The sequence below is a fragment of the Dasypus novemcinctus genome, chromosome 2 (assembly GCF_030445035.2).
Source record: "Dasypus novemcinctus isolate mDasNov1 chromosome 2, mDasNov1.1.hap2, whole genome shotgun sequence".
Classification (NCBI taxonomy): domain Eukaryota; kingdom Metazoa; phylum Chordata; class Mammalia; order Cingulata; family Dasypodidae; genus Dasypus; species Dasypus novemcinctus.
The window spans coordinates 42,233,082-42,253,663 of record NC_080674.1 but is presented as its reverse complement, the minus strand read 5'-3'; the positions used below and the strand labels follow the sequence as shown (position 1 = coordinate 42,253,663).

At 33.2% G+C, this 20,582-nt stretch overlaps 1 protein-coding gene across 4 annotated transcripts in view; it reads left to right on the top strand.

The window, feature by feature from the left end:
* Positions 1-20,582, top strand: part of RICTOR (RPTOR independent companion of MTOR complex 2) — a 156,433-nt gene that overhangs the window by 98,122 nt on the left and 37,729 nt on the right. For all 4 annotated transcript variants that reach the window (XM_058308178.2, XM_058308164.2, XM_058308169.2 and 1 more), the window contains exons 9-22: positions 3,536-3,603; positions 6,371-6,438; positions 10,326-10,408; positions 11,570-11,657; positions 12,610-12,700; positions 12,814-12,880; positions 13,010-13,090; positions 13,918-14,018; positions 17,073-17,238; positions 17,519-17,620; positions 17,722-17,768; positions 19,108-19,243; positions 19,636-19,835; positions 20,165-20,291. In XM_058308178.2, the coding sequence (XP_058164161.1) occupies positions 3,536-3,603; positions 6,371-6,438; positions 10,326-10,408; positions 11,570-11,657; positions 12,610-12,700; positions 12,814-12,880; positions 13,010-13,090; positions 13,918-14,018; positions 17,073-17,238; positions 17,519-17,620; positions 17,722-17,768; positions 19,108-19,243; positions 19,636-19,835; positions 20,165-20,291 (1,425 nt within the window). The remainder of the gene's footprint in view (positions 1-3,535; positions 3,604-6,370; positions 6,439-10,325; positions 10,409-11,569; positions 11,658-12,609; positions 12,701-12,813; positions 12,881-13,009; positions 13,091-13,917; positions 14,019-17,072; positions 17,239-17,518; positions 17,621-17,721; positions 17,769-19,107; positions 19,244-19,635; positions 19,836-20,164; positions 20,292-20,582) is intronic.

Genomic DNA, 20,582 nt, shown 5'->3' with positions numbered 1-20,582 from the left:
TTTTTGCTTTGGCTTGTTTATTTTTGTATATATCTGTTATATCACTAGCAGAATGCAAACCTAAATTAACAGTTTGGGGACTTAATCCCAGAGTTAACACTTCAAATTACTAAAATTTACCAAATGCAACAAAAGGTTAAAAGACAAGCAAGGCAACAGGAAATGGTGGCCCATCTAAAGGAACAAGATAAAAATCCAAAAACCATCAACAAATAAGACTGGACTTTGAACATACTGGGCATGCTTTAAAAAAAAATGATCCTCTGTACCAGGAATTCTTAACCATTTTTGTTCCATGGACCCCTTTGCCAGTCAGATGAAATGCCTGGACCCCTAACTAAGTTCACACTACACTGTGTATTTAATAAATACATCACACCACTCCAACACATCCTAACAAGAATAATGTTTTTTTTTGAATTTCAATTCGATGTCATGAACCTCTTGTTAAGAAACCCTACTCTCTATGCTTAAGGAGATAAAGGAAAACACAGAGAAAGAAGGAAAGAATACCAGGAAAACAATGAATGAACAATACAAAAACCACAATACAGAAATTTTAAGAAAGAACCAGTCAGAAATACTTCAGTTGAAGACCACAATAACTGAAATGAAAAATTTCCTAGAGCATTTCAACACAGATTGGAGTTGGCAGAAAAGAATCAGTGAACTTGAAAAGAAAATCATTGAAATGATTTGGGCTAAGGAATAGGATGAAAAAGGATGAAAAAGGTGACAGAGCCTAAGAGGCCTTGGGATACCATCAAGTGCATCAATATATACATTGTGGGAGTCCTTGAAGGAGAAGGAAGAAAGGAACAGAAAGAATATTCAAAGAAAAAATGGCAATAAACTTACCAAAGTTAGTGAAAGACATGAATATGCACATTCAAGAAGCCCAGTGAACTCAGATGGAATACACTTGAAGAGAAATAAACCCAGACACATAGTAGTCAAACTGTTAAATACAAAGGACAGGAAAGGAGTTCTGAGAACTGTAAGAAAAAAGCAGTGTATTATGTACAAGGGAGTCCCAGTAAGATTCAGTGTCAATTTCTCATCAGAAATGATGAAAACAAGAAGCCAGAAGCCCATGGGATGAAATATTTAAAGGTCTGAAAGAAAATAATGGTCAGCTAAGAATTTTATATCTGGCCAGAGTATTTTTCAAAAAATAGGGTGAGATTAAGTCATTCCTACATAAACAAAAGCTGAGGGAGTCTGTCACCACTAGACCTTCCCTATAATCAGTGCTAAAGGGAATTCTTCAGACTGTAAGGAATGGACACCATCCTAGTGGATTGGTGTGGCATAAAGAAATAAAGACTGCTGATTAAGGTAACCATTGAGGTAATTATAGCTGTAAGTACTGTAAAATGTATTTTTGGTATGTATTTAACCCTACTTTTTACTCCTTACAGGTTCTAATATGCAAATTCATAATCAGTAATGATTTTGGACATACAATGTGTAAATATATAATTTCAGTCAACTACAACAAAAAAGATGAGGGCACAGAGGGAGATAGAACTGGTGTTATATGTTTGCATATTGAAGTTAAGTTGGTATCAAGTCAAACATAATTGTTATAGATGTTAATTCAAAGTCCCATAGTAATTACAAAGAAAATTTCTGAAAAATATATAAAGAAATTATAAGAAGGGACTCATATACACTATAAAAAAGTCAAATAAATATGAATGCTTGATGGTAGAATTGCGAGACATAAAAGGAATAAGATTTAGAAAAACCCAATAGCAAAATGGCAACATAAAGTCCTGTGTTATTAGTACTTTTTCTAAATACATATTTTGTAAATGGATTAAATTCTCCAGTCAAAAGGCAGGGATTTGTAGAATGGATAAAAAGGCACGACTCAACTATATGTTGTTTACAAGAGACCCACCTTAAATTTAAATGTGCAAGTAGTTTGAGAATGAAAGGATGGAAAAAAAAATGCCATTCAAATAGTAAATGAAAGAGAGCTAAGGCAGTTATACTAATAATATCAAATAAAAATAGACTTTAAGTAAAAATTTGTAACAGGGAATGAAGAAGGTCACTATATACTGATCAAGGGGGTTAATTCAGTTGAACAAGAAGACACAGCAATTATATATGCACCTAACAGTAGAGCCCAGACTATATGAAGCCAGTAACAGATTTGAAGGGAGAAATAAACCTATCTACGTTAATAATAAGAGATGTCAATACAGTACTTTCAGTATGGCTAGAACATCTAGACAGACTACCGGTAAGGAAATAGAAGACTTGATTGATACTGTAAACCATGTAGAATTAAGAGACAAGTTAGAACATTTCACTCAGCAGCAGAATACACATTCGTCTCTAGCGCACATGGATCATTCTCCAGGATCAACAATATGTTAGTTATAAAACAAGTTGTAATAAATTTTAAAATGTTGAAATCATACAATGTATTTTTGTACAGTGTATAATTATAATAATATTGTTCCATCATGTTAAACAAAGGTTCCACATTAATGCAAAGGAGTGGTATATGGGGATTCTGTTTTCTTCATAATGTTTGTGTAAACCTGTAATTTCTCTAAAAAAAAAAAAAAAGGAAAATAGAGAAGACTACTCAAGGGAATTAAAAACAAACACATAAAAACGGCTTTATTCATTTTTGGATTTCTTGCTTTTATGTCATTGGGACACTAAAGCAGCCCAGTCGGAGGCCTACCTAAGGAAGAACTCTGCCCTCTTGCTAGCAACCAGCATCTTGTGATTGAACCATCCTGGAAGCAGACCTTCTAGCTCCTTAAGATAATTGTAGCCATGATTGACATTTTGATTAACCAAGATACCCTGAGCTCAGACCATACAAATGAGCCTCTCCTAGCCTTTCTGACTCAGAGAAATTGTGAGATGATCAATATTTATTGTTTAAAAAGCAAGAGAGGGAGACAGACAGATACAAGAAAGGTGGTCTAAAAGGAATGTTAGAAGAAAAATTAAGAGAGAAATAGGAAAATACAGGGAGCAATAAAGTATCAGAAAAAGTAAATATATGAGTAAATATAAGAGAATACTGATTCTTTATAGCAGCAACAAAAAGAATGAAATTTATAAAATGAAACCATTTTAATAATGTTCAAAAATGCACAAAATTAATTCATGTTGTAAGTCATGATAGTGGTTGTCCTGGGGTAGGTAGTAATGGCAGGTGGTTAATAAGGGAGTTTTTAGGATACAGATAATTAATGTCCTCTTCATATGGTGCTGGTTAGCCGTGTGTGTTTAGTTTGAGCAAATCCATTAAACTGCATTTATGAGTTGTGCACTATTTTTTCAAATGTTGTATCTCAATTACAAGTTAAGTTCATAAATTCAAATTTGTACATTTTTTTAAAAATCACTCAATATATTCCTTCCTCTATGATGTTTTTGGAGAAATAAATCTCTCAGGCAATAAACCTAATTAAAGATGTAGAGAAATCAAATTAATTTTGGCTTTTTTATAGGAATGACTTTCATAATAAGGACTTCTCTCTTTTTTTTTTTTTTTTAGCGAATTTTAGCACCTTATACCGATTTTCACTACAGGCATAGTCCAGATACAGCTGAAGGACAGCTCAAGTAGGTACCATTTGTTTCTTATAATTCATGAGAGGAGTGTGTCTGTTCATATTAAAGCTTTTAGGTTTGCCTGATTGCATGTAGAGTCAGTGAAATGTAAGTTTAAGGAGATTTCCTGTTTCATTGAATTATGTTGTACTTGTCTCATGTATTTAACTCTTGTTTTTAAAAAATTAGTTTTTTTAAAAAAAAAAACAGGAAATTTAAAGTTTTAGAATTTCTTATTTAAAAAATGTAAGCTAGGCTACAGAAAAACCATAGCTCATTGTTTTTCTTTTGTATGTGTTTTTAGCATAATTAACAGTAAGGGACTCAATAAATGACTTGACAATAGGAAATAGAATGAAGGTGCTCTTTAATAAATAGAGTAGATAGGAAGATGTAATATGTAGAATTTTGAGAGTAAGGTTTACGGGGAAATAAATGGGGGTAGAGAAAAGATTGTTTTCTAGAAATAAGGAAATATACTTTTCTGAGTCTTTGTAGAGAAAAGCACATGTTCACTATGTATTCAAGGATAGCTCTATCTTAATATGATTCAGAGATTATGGTAATATACAATCTGCAGTTCTAATATGCCAAGAGGTGTTTTTCTAGTAGGATTGTTCAGTTTTATTCATACTTATTTTGATAAATTGTACATATTTTAAAATTCTTCACTAAGCTTTAGAGCAATCTGGAATATTTTTGTTTTTCTCATTTTTCTCCAGAGTTGAAAATAGTAGTCCCTTATTTTCAGTCATGTCCATCTCTTTGGACTTAGTATCATAACCTGAGCTAAAAAACGGAAAGAGATTGCCTCTCTTTATGACTCCACAAAGCTTTATTCCTTTTAATAATTAAAATTATGAATTGATATTCATAAGCCCCTTTCTTTGCTTATCCTTTTGAAATTTTAATATTCTCTTTATTGATGGGGCATGTATGCCTTTTTTTGTTGCTGCACAACAGATTACCAGAAAGTAGCAATTTAAAACAACACTCATTTTTATTAGCTAACTGTGCTGTAAGTCAGAAGTCTAGCACAGCTCTTATCTGGAGGTTCTGGTGAAGAATTCATTTCCAAGTTCACTCAGGTTGGCGGTATTCATTTCCTTGCAGCTCCTGTTTCCTTGCTGGTAGTCAGCCAGGGCCTAATCTCAGTTTCTAGAGACTGACCTCATTCCTTGGCTCATGACCCCTTCAAGCTCAAAGGTAGCAACAGTGCCTAGAATCCTTCTCATGCTTTGAATTTCTGATTTCCTCTTCTGCCACCAGCTAGAGAAGTCTCTTCCATTAGAGCAAAGCTACCTAGATGATCTCCCTATCTTAAGATCAACAATCGTATAGTAATCATAATCACAGCAGTTATATTTCATCATATTCACAGGAATCAGGGACTAGGGCATGGAATCTTGGGAGAGGGAAGGCATTTTTACACTTTTTGCCTACCATAGTGAGCAAGAGATAATCGCACATATTGAGTTGGGACCAGGGTACATTCCACCAAAATCTTTCCTTTCCTATTTGGTTTTGCATATCACCTTCATTTTTGGAGTATGGGCAGATAGATGGCAGGCCAGTTGAGGGTACAATCATTATGACCAGAGAAAAGGGAAATGAGAACTTCAAAAAATATTACAAATTTGTATCTAATAAGGTGGAGATATAAGTATAGCACTAATATTTTTGAGAAGGGCCCAAAAAGCTCTATCTCTTGGGTGTTTTGGTCTCACTTCTTGCCCTCTCCCCACCCCCTGCAGCCCTATTTTTAATTTGTTATATTTTCATTTTGATGGTGCTGTAGAGCTTAGTCTGAATTTTTACTGGCATCTCATTCTTTTGTAGACTATCTGATTGCTCACCACTATCTAATTTGATTTTCTATCATTGCTTTTAATATTCCTTCTGTTCTTTTTTCTTTCCCAGTTTTCTGAATTTCTGTACCCTCACAAACAGTAATGATTTTATTAGGGAAGGAAAAATCATGGCATAGGAACAAATAGACATTGATAGAGTAAGGATGCTGGTTGAGTTGGCATAAATAAAGTCTACAAGATTACTAACAAGTATTGAAACAACTGTAAGCCACACATGGAAATTGTTTAATAAATATAAATAGCTGTTAATTGTTATAACTATCACAGGGAAAGGAATAAATGTGAGATAGTTGAATACACAGTTGTCAAGGAAGATGATAATATCTAGGTATGTAATAACATTTTAGTGAATGTATGGGTTGTCGAGCACGTTAGAAATGCTCATAAGTTTGCAGCAAGGATTTTGAAGTAAAGAGAATGTATGTGGTAAAAGTGAGGTTTATGTGGTAATTTTTTATTTTATTTTATTTTTTTATCTATCTATCTATCTATCTATCTATCTATCTATCTATCTATCTATCTATCTATCTATCTATCTATGCATGCATGCATGCATGCTAAGGGACAACCTGGGAACAGAGTTGCTTATTAACAGACTTAATATTCTCTCTGATATTCATTTAAAAATATTAATGAGCCGTATAAGAATAGTTTTCAGAAAGAGCCGGGAACAGGACTAAACAGAAAAGCAGCATTATGTAACTTATTTTTAACCATGTTAAATTTTAAATTGGGGGTCAGTATATAGTTTGATAATTTGCTTTGGGGTAGATGGGATCTTTATTCAGTTTTTTTATATCTTGTTTAATTTCTTGTGAAATAATGATACCTCTTATTCTGATATAGTTCCAGGGAAAATTTCCCTTTCTAAATTTAAACATTAAAAAATTTTTTTTCCCTCTTACCAGAGAAGACAGAGAGGCACGGTTTCTGGCCAGTAAAATGGGAATCATAGCAACATTCCGGTCTTGGGCAGGTAAGCTACTTTATAATGCTTTATACCATCCAATAAGAAAGAAAAACGACTATTTTTAAAAATTGTTAAATTATTATTGTATCATCCAATATACAGATTAATCTTAATTTATATCTTATTAGAGTTAAAGGAATTTGTACAAAAATTATTAATATATGATAAAAAATTGTAATGGAAAAAAGGACACAGCTTTTATTGTATTCAGTGTACATATATATTTTGAATATTTGCAAATCATGGTGATGACTAGCTGAGCAATTTACAACATTAAGCTGATCTATAAAACAAAACATGTTGTTTTAACAGTATATGTATCTAAAATTTGTTACCTAAAAATACAACATAGTAATGTCAAAAATGTCAAATAAGCAAAATAGGCCCCGAGTATTCCCAAATTACTTGAAAATAGGGATTATATATATTTTATCTTTCTAGAGAATAAAAAGCAAACCTTTTTCTTAAGAGAATACCAACACTAAACATTTTTTATTTTGTTATTTTAATGGTTATCTTTTTTCTTCTTGACTTTGCAGAATAATTTAAGGGATAGCGTGGCAAGGAGTATAGCAAGTAAGCAGAACAAGAAAATTTAAACATTTCTGCATACCTCAGTAGTTCTAACTTTCAGATATATTTTTTGTACAAATAACTATCCCAGCCATAGACTTGGACCCTAGTCATTGTATTTCCATGGATGTATCTGGCTTCTTAAAACTTTGGTAAAAAGCCCTGCCATACTTCATGACTGCTTATTTCTACCCTGCCTTTGTGGACAGCCATAGGATTCTATCAGGCCCAACCTTCACACTTCCTTTTCATTCTTCACCAGTCCCCACATTCTCTTTCAACATAGAAACTAACTCAGTTTTCCTGCCAAGCTTAACTATCGCTGCCCTTAACCTCAGAACTCCATATTGCTTTTTTTCTGTAGCTTCAGCCATTATCCTCACCTTCCTTGACATTAGAGCAGTTTCTGTCGCTTTAACTATCAGTACAGCCTTGCAGCTGTCTCCTCATTCTTACTATTTCCAGAGCCTATTGTGCTTGTCACTAGTCTTTAATTTCTGCCAGTCTCTTTCTTTACTATTCTTCAACTCTTAACTTCTCCTGGAGCCCCTGAGCACTGGTCCATCATTAGAAACTTAGAAGGTTGGGAGTCTTCTACCCTCCTATTGAATTAAGAGAAATAATGACATGACAAATTAGAACTCTGAAGACATTTTTTTCCCATAAAAATAATTTCCTCAATAGTATTTAGATTATGCAGTACTGTTTATGAGTTTAAGTTGTGTTTATTTGTAACATGATTTCTATGATATATTTCAAGTTTCAAATCATCAACAAATTAACTTTCAGAACACATTTCTTCATGAGTTTCAATAAGCTATGTTTATATACAGTGTTATCTATAAAGTCTATTTTTTAGACTATTGTATTCACATTCCTAAAACATCAGTGTTTGAAAATACCTTTTGACTGATTTAAGTAAATAAGGCTACCTTTTGTGTTTTATATTGATTTTTGAACCTAAATTTAAGAAGAAAATATGATTACTCATAAATATCTATAGTTAGCCAGAAGTAATAGGGAATTTCAGAGTCCTATATATTAAAAAAAAAGTTTCCCCACTTTACGAAATTTGAAACATACAAAAAAGTTCAAAAAATTGTACAGTGCACACTCATAAACTCCCACCACCTAGAGTTTGCTGTATTTATTTTATTACATATCTCTCCATTTGCATCTCCATTCCTACATGTATTCATCATCCATTTTAAATTATTCTAATGCATTTCACAGTAATCTGCAGACATTGTTATGCTTCACTACTAAACACTTCAGCAGGTACATTATTAAAGTTCAATATTTGTTTACAGTTTTTTCTTTTCTTTTTTTTTCCTTTTAGAGATTAAAATTTATATACAGTGTAATGTACAAATCTTGAGTCTACTTGAGGAATTTTGACAAACGTTTACATCTATGTAACTCAAACCCCTATTAAGACATAGAACATTAGCATCATCTCAGAAAATCCCCTCATTCCCCTTTCCAGTTAATCCCTACCCCAGGGAAGCAGACTTGGCCCAATGGCTAGGACTTCTGCCTACCACATGGGAGGTCCACGGTTCAAACCCCAGGCCTCCTTGACCCATGTGGAACTGGCCCATGCGCAGTGCTGATGCGCGCAAGGAGTGCCCTGCCACACAGGGGTGTCCCCTGCGCCCTATAAGGAGAGCTGCCCAGTGCAAAAGAAAGTGCAGCCTGCCCAAGAATGGTGCCGCACACACGGAGAGCTGACACAACAAGATGACGCAACAAAAAGAAACACAGATTCCCGGTGCTGCTGATAAGTATAGAAGCGGTCACAGAAGAACACACAGCAAATGGACACAGAGAGCAGACAACTGGGGTGGGAGGGAAGAGGAGAGAAATAAATAAAAAATAAACCTTAAAAAAAAAAAATCCCTACCCCACTCCCCCAGGAAGCAGTCACTCTTCTGATTTTTTTCGTCATAGATCAGTTTTACCTGCTCTAGAACTTTATGAAAGTGAAATTATACTGTATGTACACTTTTGTGTGAGGCCTTTTTTTTCACTCAACATAATGATTTTGGGAGTCATTTATGTTGTTATATATATCAGTAATGTGTACCTTTTAATTGCTGTGTGGTATTCCATTGATGCACATATCACAGTTTGTTTTGTGTTCTTCCTGATAGTGAACATCTGAGCTGTTTCCAGTTTTGACTGCTCTAAAGTAAAAATGTGAATTGTTTTGTACAAGCCTGTTTGCGGACATGAGTTTTCTTTTCTCCTGGGTCAAACCCATATGGAATTATTAGGTTATAGGATAGATGAATGTTTAGTTTTAAAAGAAACTGCTATACTTGTTCCTAAAATACTTGTACTCTTTTATGTTCCCATCAGCAGTGAGTTCTAGTTGTTCTTCATCTTCATCAGCATTTGTTGTTGTTAGTCTTTAATTTTAGCCACTCTGGATGAGTGTGTAGTTTGTATTATAGTACTTCATTGTGTATTACGCTGCATTTCCCTGTTGTCTAATAATATTGAATGCCCTATTAGTGTTTATTGGATTGTCATACGCCTTTCTTTTGTGGCATATGGTTTTAATATGCTTAAAATTGTTTAAAGTTCCCTAAAAATTTTTGATCCATATAATTTACTTTGAATTCTGGCGGTGATATTTTAAGTGCATACAATAAATTTTAGAATTAAACTTTTAAAAGACAACTACCAGACAAACTTTTCTCCTTTAGATTAAAAGGACATTAAATAAGGAAGACATACCATTGTCTTATTCTCTCCAGTATTCTTATTCCCAGAGACTCATTCATCAACAAACGGGTATATTCATTATTCAGATTCATGAAATTCAGTTCTTGGATATGAAACAAATAGAGATAGGAATTTAAATTATAAAGTTATTGGTGATACATCTCTAAATACTAGAGAAATAGAGAATACTTGAAATATACTATCAATTTTGAATACAACTACCAGGTAAACTTTTCTCCTTTAGATGAAGAGGACATTAAATAAGGAAAACATACCATTGTCGTATTCTCTCCAGTATTCTTATTCCCAGAGACTCATTCATCAACAAACGGGTATATTCATTATTCAGATTAATGAAATTCAGTTCTTGGATATGAAACAAATAGAGACAGGAATTTAAATTATAAAGTTATTGGTGATACATCTCTAAATACTAGAGCAATAGAGAATACTTGAAATATACTATCAATTTTGAAAACCAAATAGTATAATACTATACTTTAGTCTGGGAAAAATATTACAGATTTTATATTGGTTTTTTTTTGAGTCAAGTCAGTGATTTTTTTTTTTTTCTTTTTATCCTCTTTTAGGTATTATTAATTTATGTAAACCTGGAAACTCTGGAATCCAGTCTCTAATTGGGGTACTTTGCATACCAAATATGGAAATACGGGTAGGTACAAAAATACTGATTATTTTATCCCTAGATTTTATTTTTCATCCCTAGAGTCTTAACTGAGGGCATTAGTTTGTAAAAAAAAAAAATTAGTGTAAGAAATCATTTTAGATAATATGATTTCCTTATGAATTTTTAGTTTCATAAGGCTTTTAAAATATATATGAATAAATATTTACTAATTAAAGTATAAATATGAATCATTTGAAATGCTGCCACTTGGTGTAATAACTATATTAAAAATTAGATTAGAAAATCTGCAATCAATTATGCTTTATTCGTTCAGCCTTATACTCAGATTTGTTTTTTTTATGCAAGCACTATCGGGCATTTACAAGAAGATTCAAACAATACAGAAATACTTTTAACAAAAAAGTAAATATGATATTTACGCATCTTATGCTAAGTAATTTTAATTTTTATAATGTTATGAATTTTATTTTTGAAATGGTAGTTTTGAGTTACTGGTATTTATATGTTTATTTATTCGATACATTCCTAAACTCATTAGTGTGTAGGAATTTGTATTTTTTAGCTAAAACAAATTGAATTTGGAGACATAAAAATATTCTTCAAGTGGTTCTTCCCTTTTCCCTCAGCTGTTTTTGTTTGGTTTTTGTTCCTTTTTTTTAAATTTATATATATAAACCAAACCTACAGTTGGAAAAAAATTATTAGCCAGTGGCACCTTCCTTAAATGTGAATGAAAGGGATTTAGATCATAGGAATGGAAGGATAAGATTATAGATCAGAAGATCTATAAGCAGGGAATAATGAAAGAAGCAGTTAAGTTGATTTCTTACTCTGCAGCCTAGTGGGAAAAGATTATGGTCTTTGGTATCTGACTCACTATTGTTTGGATCCAGTTTTATTATTTGAGGCTCCATGAACTTGAGAAAATTATTTTTAACCTTTAAATCTGTCTCTTCATGTGTACAACGGGCATATTGAAAGATTTATTAAAAAGATTAAATGAGATATGTAGTAAGCATTTGGTAGTTATCCCTTCTCTATTATAAGCCTGATACAGTAGTGTCCTACAATATAATATACTACTTTTATCATTTTCTTTATTCTGTGAATAGCACATTTTAAAAATCCTTTTTTAAAAGAAAGATTTATTCTGTAAAAATAAGTGAACTGTATTTGCTATTGCAGCGAGGTCTGCTTGAAGTGCTTTATGACATTTTTCGTCTTCCTTTACCTGTTGTGACTGAAGAGTTCATAGAAGCACTGCTCAGTGTAGGTAAGTATTGAGATATATTTGTATCTATTCATATATTGTCATTTTTAAAGTTACTTACTAATAGAGACACAATCCCTAGAAGGAAAAATACTGTCCTAAATGTTGAACACCAGCTTCTTTTCTTACTGCATCATTTTGGCATAAAAATAATTTCAAAAATGAAAAAGAAAATGTAAATTCTTCTGTATCATTCTAGCTTTTGCAAATGAGTAATGAAACAAAAAAGATGGGCCAAGAAAGAAAGAGACAAAATGTACAATAAAAAAGTCTGGGTAGTTCTTAAATTACATTACCTAACTCTTATTTTCATCGAATATCCCCTGAGTCTCAAAATGAAGGAAGTTGGATCATTGTATGTTTATTTAAATAGTTTTTTGTGAGTCTACTTTTAAGTTCTTCACAACCTGACAACCCATGGTTGTACACTTACCAGAACTGTTTCGGGGGGAGCGGACTTGGCTCAATGGGTAGAGCGTCCGCCTATCACTTGGGAGGTCCGTGGTTCAAACCCAGGGCCTCCTTGACCGGTGTGGAGCTGGCCCACACGTAGTGCTGATGTGCGCAAAGAGTGCTGTGCCATGCAGGGCTTTCCCCCGCGTAGGGGAGCCCCACTCGCAAGGAGTGTGCCCCATAAGGAGAGCCACCAGCGTGAAAGAAAGATCAGCCTGCCCAGGAGTGGTGGCCATACACACGGAAAGCTGACACAGCAAGATGATGCAACAAAAAGAGACACAGACTCCCTGTGCCACTGACAACAGAAGCGGACACAGAAGAACACAACGAATGGATTACAGAGAACAGACAACTGGGGGCAGGAGAGGGAAGGGGAGAGAAATAAATAAAAATAAATAAATCTTTAAAAAATATATATGTGTATTTTTAAATCTCATAAAAAAATAAACTGTTTCAGGGATATATAATTTTCATCTAATTACTAATTTTATTGTTTTAGAGCCAGGTAGATTCCAAGACAGTTGGAGGCTTTCAGATGGCTTCGTAGCAGCTGAGGCAAAAACTATTCTTCCTCATCGTGCCAGATCTAGGTAGAATTTAAATACAAAAGTATTTCCAATTATTACAATTACTGGTCTTATGTTAAGTCATCTAATTTAGGAAAACATTACTTAAACTGTTTCTGTGCTGTGTTTATTTCCAGGCCAGACCTCATGGATAATTATTTGGCACTGATACTTTCTGCATTTATTCGTAATGGACTTTTAGAGGTAGACTTATAAACCTTATTTTATTTTAACTTCTCTAATGAAATTATTTCAAAGCAGCAAAATATCTGGTACATAAAAGTGTTTGTTTATATAATCTTCAACAATGACATTTTCTTTTGATTTTCAAAGGGTTTGGTTGAAGTGATAACAAACAGCGATGACCATATCTCAGTTAGAGCTACCATCCTTTTAGGAGAGCTTTTACATATGGTAAGTTTAGTAACATGATTCTTTGTTTGATCCCTTCAATGTTCTAATTCATAAAGCAGGTTATATTGTTGCTTTGTATTATCTCAAAACTATGTGCATTTTTAATGAATGTTTGTCTTTGCCTCACAAAGAGCCCTTGATGCCTTGTAGCTTACCATCTACCTACCTACTATTATTTCAAGTAAGGATATCCATATTCAAAATTATTTACTTTTATATGAAGCAATCTGTTATATAAATTTTATCCTTTTCTCTCCTCCCATACACCAGAATTCTTTAAAAATTCAAAAGCTGATAATTTTGAATATAATGGTGTTCATTGCTTTTTATTCTTATACATTTGGGCTTCCACATTTCATTGATTTACTTATCCTCATTGGGTTATGGAGAAAAAGGAGTGAAATTCTTGTTTTAAAGACTGTTGCTTTAGGAAATAAACCCATTTGAGAAGCTGTTTTTTTAAAACTTAACTCATAAGTTATGATATTATAGTACTGGATCAAAGTTTTGATAGATAGTCCTTTTAGTTACTTAAGAATTGAGTTTACCTGGATACCACTTAAAAATCACAATTTGATGTCTTAATAAAGATCAATGAAAATGGTTTTATTAATATGTATATTTTTATACTTGTTGTAATCTGACCTTGCTGAAAGAGGATAAGGTAAAAATTATAATTATCTGTTGGGGAAATAAGTCAATGTCATGAGTAAAACCTTTATTCAGAGTGTTTTAGTCATCACAAATATAGTATCATCTGCAGATAATCTATAATAAAATAATTTGTGTATCTGAAAACTCATATAAAATGTTACGTTTCATTTTAGGCAAACACAATTCTTCCTCATTCACATAGCCATCATTTGCACTGCTTGCCAACTCTAATGAATATGGCTGCATCCTTTGATATCCCTAAGGAAAAACGATTGTAAGTATCAGCGTTCTATCAATGCTTATGCTTGATATATTTAATATCTACTAAAATGCCCTTCTCATTTTATCTAAAAGGAGTATATATAAGTTATGCTTGGAAAGACTTTTAAGGAAGCCTTACAGACAAGAGAAAAAATTAATAGTTCTCAAAATATTTAGTCATTTCTATTTTAGGTCACAAAGTATTATGACATAGTAAAATTACGTTTTCCTAACGTGCCTCTGAACAAGGCCATAGATTTTCTGCCAGCTCACTAAAATGTTGTTTTTTAGGAATATTTTATGTTAGCACAATCCAGACTTTTATTTGTCTATGAATTATTTCAGCTAGCAATGATTTTGTGATTTTTAAATGTATTATAGACATAGAAGTAAGCTGAACTCTTAGTACTGAAGGAGATATTGCAAACATAGACTTTATTTTAAAAGTATAATAATATAACTTTTTCTGTTGGAATTTCAGTGCTAACAAATATAATATAAAAAAATAAAGGTGGGGAATTCAGTAAGAAAGTGCTAGCAGGAATCTTTTTGATTGGTAAAGATTATGTCTAGACCAAGGGAATCATATTTTTTCCTCATGAGCAGAAAAAAAAATTTGTCACATTAATATTTTTCTGGATAAATGTTGTGAAATGTAGTTTGTTAGCTATTTGGAGCTATGATTTTTTTTTTAAAGATTTATTTTTATTTATTTCTCTCCGTCCCCCCCGTTCCCCCCTTTGTCTGTTCTCTTTGTGTTCTTCTGTGTCTGCTTGTATTCTCATTAAACGGCTCCAAGAATCAATCCTGGGACCTTGTGGAGTGGGAAAGAGGCAGTTACTCTCTTGTGCCACCTCAGCTCCCCTGTTCTGCTACGTCTTCTTATTTTCTCTCCTGTCTCTTGTTTTGTTATCTTGCTGCACCAGCTCTTCACGTCGGCCGGCACTCCTGTGTGGGGCAGCTTTTCCTGTGTGAGATGGCATTCCCATGCAGGGTGGCTCTCCTTCATGGGGCCACATTTCCACATGAACTGGCACTCTGCGTGAGCCAGCTTGCTGCATGGGCTAGCTTGCTCTCACCAGGAAGCTCTGGGCATGAAACCCTTGACCTCCTATGTGGTAGATGGGAGCCCACTTGGTTGAGCCACATCCGTTTCCTGCTATGATTTTTTTATTAATGGTTATAATGCACTATCCAAAAGTTTAATCAGCAGTATTTATTCAAAAGTACCCCTATGGGCCTCACTATAAATGATTTTTAATTTATTAATTAATTTTAATTATGTCACTGAAAATGACAGACTGAGTCATATTATAAACTAGGTATTGTGACCATAGCAGTTCTGATTCTTGGCTTACATCAGTAGTAGTAGCGGTCAGCTTTTATTTCAGTAATTTCATGATGGAAAATGTATTTTCCCAAAGCTGGTAGACCTAAACTCTGGGTCAAATTATGGCCATTATTTCAGGAATCAAAAAATTATCTTCAGGGCAGTGGATGTGACTCAGGTGATAAGGCTTCTGCATACCATATAGGAGGACCTGAGTTCGATCCCTGGGGCCTCCTGGTGGAAAAGAGAAAGCATGCCTGTACAGTGAGCTAGTGCCTGCGTAGCAAACGAAGTGCCCATGTGGTGAGCCAAGTGCCCTAGCAGTGAGCTGTGTGTCCATGTGGTGAGCTGAGTGCCCACATAGCAAGTCAAGTGCTCTTGTATCAAGCCAAGTGCCCACGTGGTGAACCATTGCCCACACAAGTGAGTCACTCAGCAAGATGATGATGCAACAAAAGAGAGACAAAGGGGAGAGTCAAGGTGACGCGCAGCAGAAACCAGAAACTGAGGTGGCCCAATTAAGAGGGAATCTCTCTCCATATCAGAGGTCCCCAGGATCGAATCCTGGTGAATCCTAGAGGAGAAAGACAGAAAGAGAAGACAAAAGAGAAATAGATGCAGAAGGTTACACAGTGAATGGGCATAGACAACAAAAACAGCAGGGCAGGGGAAGGGAAGGGGAAGAAAAAAAATTCCAAAATTCCAATGAAAGTCGTCCTCCTCAAAGTCTTTTTTCAGCTTAGTAAACTCTCTTTACTGATAGAATACATGCTTGCCCATCCACACAGCCCAAAGTTTTTAAATTCAAAATCTGATTCGTTTTTAGCAGAAGTTCTGAACATTATTAGTCCTGATTGCTACCAGATTCTTCAAAACTACACTTTTACACACCACAAACAAGGAATTAGGTATAATTTTTTAAAAGATACCATTTGCAGTTGCAGATCAGTGGGGAAAATAGAGGCTATTCAGTATTTGATAATCACTGATTATATGTGTGAGAAATAAAATTATATCCTATTCTCATACCATAAACAAAAATCAGTTTCAGGTAGATTAAGGATTTAAATGTGAAAAGCAGTTTTAAAACTTTTAGAGCAGAAAATATAGGAAGCTAGGCTTATGATCTTGTGGAAAGAGTTCTTAAAAGCAGTGTATACAAGACAAAACATGTAACTCTATAACACAGTGAACCCTTTTGTGGATGATGGATTGTAGTTAATAGTACAAATATAAGAATACACTTTCATGAATTATAACAAATATACAACACTAATACAAATTGGTAATGATAGGGTGTTATATGGGGAAAAATACACCTAATATAAACTATGGACTGTAGTTAACAAAAATATTTTAATATTCTTTTATCAATTATAAAAAGGTCCCACACTAATGCAAAGTGTCAAAAATAGGGGTATATGGGAATGATGTATTTTTTTACATGACTTCTCTGTAAACCTCCAACTTCTAATTTTGAAAAAATATATAAAAATTGTCCGCTATAGAAGAAAAGATCGGTAGAGACATGTTTGAGTCAAAATAATTAATTTTTCTTCATAGAAATCAGCAGTGTTCTTGATTTTCTTTGTGGCTTCAAGTTTGATTAATTGACTTTTTAAAAATTAACAATCTCTAGCCTTGAATTTATTTAAGCTTTAACAGAGTAATTTATCAAAGTAATATCTAAAATTATGCTAGTCTGGCACAATATTAATTGAATTTTTTTCTCATTAGGCGAGCCAGTGCAGCCTTAAATTGCTTAAAACGCTTTCATGAAATGAAGAAACGAGGACCTAAGCCTTATAGCCTTCACTTAGATCACATTATTCAGAAAGCAATTGCAACACATCAGAAACGGGATCAGTACCTCCGAGTTCAGAAAGATATATTTGTTCTTAAGGTATTGAGGTGAAATCATGATTTTAAACTTACACAGTTTCCTAAATCTTAACCACTACATTTGTAATTTTGTTCGTGTATATGCATTTTTGAATGTCTTCCAAATTTTATAATGACTTAGGCTATTAAGTTGTGTTTTGATTAACTTTTTAAAACTAAAAACCCTTGACATTCTATCCTTAAATGAAAGATCTTTCCTTTTGGTTTTGAAGTTTGAATTTAGTGTTCTGATGTGAGAACAATGTGCCTTAGTTTTTCTTATTCCTTTCTGTTGATTTTAGGATACGGAGGAAGCTCTCTTAATGAACCTAAGAGACAGCCAAGTCCTTCAACATAAAGAGAATCTTGAATGGAATTGGAATCTCATTGGGACCATACTTAAGGTATGACAAGATGCTTCATTGATTGTCTTATTTTGTTACAATTATCTTCCTCAATGTTTGGGAATTGATACATATGTATATAACATATTATGTTTTTCTAGTGGCCAAATGTAAACCTAAGAAACTATAAAGATGAACAGTTACACAGGTATGTAAGAACTATTTTGTATTTAAATTTAAAGAGCTTAGAGTTGAATTATGCCTAATGCCTGCTAAAAGTAATCATTGGTGTTTTAAAATAAAGTTCAATAGATATATAAATACATTTCTATATATAGTCTTATTTTATAACCAAAACACACAAGCTATTTCTTTTTCTAGTTATATACATTATAGTTTTAGTTTTGGATCAAATCAAGTAGTTGAGATCAAACTCTCTCAAATTGGAGTAATGTCAACTGTGTATTAGTCTCAGCCCTGGCATATGAGGATAATGTAACAAGGACAGAGTGTTTCCCTTTCAAATTAGATGACCATTTTAAATATAACATTTCCACATCCGCTAGCATCTGGCTTTGAGGGCTATTTCATTTTTCCTTCTCTTTACCCTCCTCTAACATTTACCAAGTTGATGTTCTCCACATTTTTTATAAAACATGCTAATACAGCATGTGCTTTGAACTGCTGTGCTGTTCTCTAATACATCCACGCATTTTAACTGCTTCTGAATTTAAACTAACCAACCACCAGTACATTCCCGTTGGATGATAGACCCTTACTTTTCTGTTTTAGAAATTCATGGAATTAATAATGTTATTTGATTATATTCATGATATTTAACTTAATGTCTATATAAAGTTTTGAGAAATATATAGAACATTTAAAGTACACTGAAATAAACAAAGCACTCCTCGAGAACTTCATACTCTTTTAGAAGAGATGTCTCATTCACCTTTGCTTCCCCACCTCCTAATACTGGACCTGGTACCCCTAATGCAGAAAATTGAATTGAACTAAATTAATTGGAAGCTTAGAACATAATGTTGAAAATTATAGCTTTGAAATAACATAAATTGTACCCATTATTTCATAAATTCATTTGCCTAAATTTTATCTGCAACTTCTATGCCTGGCCTTTGCCTAATTATGAAATACTGACAAAATTGTATGGCAACATTTGTTTACAGAGTTCTTCTGTAGAATACGATAAAAGAAAGTTTATATCCAGCTGGCTTCCTCATATTTATACAACCTTATCTTCTAGCTATGTTGTATCTGTAATTTTCTTGTCAGCATTTCTGTACTATTTTTCTCACGCATCTCACCATAAAATTCTTATTCCACAAAGGTATCCTTTACAATGAATTTTTTGTTTGTTTGTTTGGTTTGGTGAAATTTATCAAAGGTGCTTATTAAATTTTTTGTCATTTACCCCATGGTACAGACTCAAAATATGTACTAAGTCTTATTATGTCATAAGTTTTTGTTACAATTCTAAAATAATTGTTTGGTTTCTTACTTTGTTGCTAATTTTATTTTGATCTTAGGTTTGTACGAAGACTACTTTATTTTTATAAGCCCAGCAGTAAATTATATGCCAACCTGGATCTGGATTTTGCCAAGTCCAAGCAGCTCACTGTTGTGGGTTGTCAGTTTACAGAATTCCTTCTTGAGTCTGAGGAGGTAAGCATTCTGAATATTTTCCAGGGCAAGTGTTTTTTATTGCATTTTTCCCACTGTTATGCTTGTATTTCTAATATGCATAAGCTACATTTGGAAATGTAGAGGAATGAGCTCAGACCTAGTTTTGAATTCTGGATTGATCACTAACTCATTATATGACTTTGGGCAAGTTTTTTATCTTCTGTAAGACCTACTTTACCCATCTATAGTATGGAAAATAATACCATCTTCATGCAGCTTTGTGTTGAATGGGATTAGAAACAATGACTACTCAGTGATTAAGATCTTTTATTAGTAACTTCATCATCATCATTAAAGTTTTTCCACTTGACTTTTTCTAATTAAAGGCACTAAATGTTTTTCCATCATGAACTCAATCTGTTTTCCTTTAGGATGGGCAAGGATACTTAGAAGATCTAGTAAAAGATATCGTTCAGTGGCTCAATACCTCATCTGGAATGAAACCTGAAAGAAGTCTTCAGAATAATGGTTTATTGACTACTCTTAGTCAACACTACTTTTTATTTATTGGTACACTTTCTTGCCACCCCCATGGAGTTAAAATGCTGGAAAAATGCAATGTATTCCAATGGTGAGCATCCATAGATTCTGTTGTCACTATATATCTAACTTTATTTTTAACGTCATTGGAAATGATATACTTTTTAGTTTATGTACATGTTTTTGATAAGTTTTATGAAAATACAAGGAAAAATAAAATATAATTAGAACTCTTGTGATGCTTTGCTACCTTTGTTTTTATTTTTTTCTTTTTGCTACCTTTGTTTATGTGATCTCTGTCACTAAATGCTTTCTTTAAAAAATACCTTGCTTATACCAGGAATTAAGAAATGTTTATTGAATTCATGAATTAATGCAGTATTTTTTATTAACATCCATTATTTTCATTCCTTTTTTTAGTCTCCTTAGTCTTTGCTCCTTAAAAAACCAAGATCACTTGCTGAAACTGACAGTCTCTAGCTTGGACTATAGCAGAGATGGATTGGCTAGAGTCATCCTTTCCAAAATTCTAACTGCAGCCACTGATGTGAGTATAGCATAGTCAGTAGAACCAATTAATTAAATATTTTATAGATTTTAGCTAGTAAATTTAATTATAAATTTAAGAATATGCGTTGGAATTGGGATTACTTTAAATATTTATTTCCCCTAAGGAACTCCATGTGGGACCCATATATTTACATAAAGGTGAAGAAGCAGTTAGATAGAATGGGAAGTATGTCTTCATTTTTATACATAAAAGTATGTAAAAATAAGAGATGGCCATCAATCAAATAGACCATCTATGATGAGGTGATGTTTTTATTGTTGTTGTTAA